At 48.6% G+C, this 1,298-nt stretch overlaps 1 protein-coding gene across 1 annotated transcript in view; it reads left to right on the top strand.

Moving 5' to 3' along the window:
- The first annotated feature begins 297 nt into the window (after positions 1-297).
- The window catches only part of LOC101850750, an 18,158-nt gene continuing 17,157 nt past the window's right edge, over positions 298-1,298 (top strand). Inside the window, exon 1 of the mRNA XM_013087657.2 lies at positions 298-1,016. Coding sequence (XP_012943111.1) covers positions 768-1,016 — 249 coding nt within the window. The 5' untranslated portion in view covers positions 298-767. The remainder of the gene's footprint in view (positions 1,017-1,298) is intronic.

The following is a 1,298-nucleotide window of genomic DNA, read 5'->3' as shown; positions in this document are numbered from 1 at the left end:
TACACACACACACACACACACACACACACACACAACAGGGGTGGATGGGTAAGTGTATGACCAATATCTCGGGTATGTCGTCGAACTCTCATTACATTGTTTGAGCAGCACACGCACCAGTGATAGACAAGGGGTTAAACCTACCCTGACAGTGACACGTGATCCATGAGGTAAGTGTTCATCTATAGGCACAATCACTTGCCCCAGCTGATTAGAGCAAGGGTCGAAGTAGCAGGGCAAAGATCACTTATCGGTATGCGGGTTATACCCAGGTTCAGATAAAGCGACCCGATCAGGGGATAGGGAAAGGCGTCTTGTGTCTGTGTTGTGCACGCTGGAGGGAGCACAACCGGTTGCTGTGTGTCATCGCTGGGATTCTGCGTCGCTGGATCGGTGGATGATGCTGTCATCTCACACTACAGCTGGCTGAGGTAGAAGATAGGTGAAAGTGTTGAGAGGTGTCCTCCACGTCTTCGTTCAGCTCCCGGCTACACCTTAGTTGGTTCCCCCAAGGAGGTGCTCTGTGCTTTGTTCTGTGTGAGCTGTTCGGGGTACACTTCAGGATAGTACACCTCGGGATATACTGTATTATATTTTTCTGTCTTGACAGAGTTCCCTATTAGCGGTATTCTCTCGAGTGTGAGGTTCTAGTGGGTATCAGCTGTTGACGTGTACACACTCATCTAGACAAGCGACGGCATTTGCTGTTGCTGTCATCATTTAAAAAAATAATATTAGCATTTTTGTTTCGAAAGCTTGATCTCAAAATGGTGCAAAATTCTAGTGTGTATCCAGTTCATGAGAACATGACGTCACTAGACCTGGCTTTCGTCATGATCAGCAATGTGACGTCATTCCTTAGTGTGTCCGGAAGCCTGGCCATCATCTCCTGCTATGTGACGATGAAAGAGATTCGAACCACCAGCCGCCTGTTACTTGTGTTCCTCAGTGTAGCGAATATCATACAGGGTCTGGCGACGCTCTTACAGACGGGGACCTACTATCGATCTGTGCAGGTGAGAAAGGGAGAGAGGGAGAACGAGAGAGGGAGGAAGAGAGAGTGGGAGAGAAAGGGGGAAGGGAGAGACAGAGAGGGAGAGAGAGAGAGGTAGAGAGAAGGAGAGGGAAATATGTTACGGAGGAGAGGTTTGTTGAGATGGAGGGATGTGAAGAGACAAGACTGAGAGTAAGGATAAAGGAGAGTGGAGATGAAAAAAAAGGACAGAGGGATAGCAGAGAGAGAGAGGGAGAGAGAGAGAGAGAGAGAGAGAGAGAGAGAGAGAGAGAGAGAGAGAGAG

This window comes from Aplysia californica, unplaced genomic scaffold (genome assembly GCF_000002075.1).
Source record: "Aplysia californica isolate F4 #8 unplaced genomic scaffold, AplCal3.0 scaffold00618, whole genome shotgun sequence".
Lineage (NCBI taxonomy): Eukaryota > Metazoa > Mollusca > Gastropoda > Aplysiida > Aplysiidae > Aplysia > Aplysia californica.
This window is presented reverse-complemented; position numbering and strand designations above follow the sequence as displayed.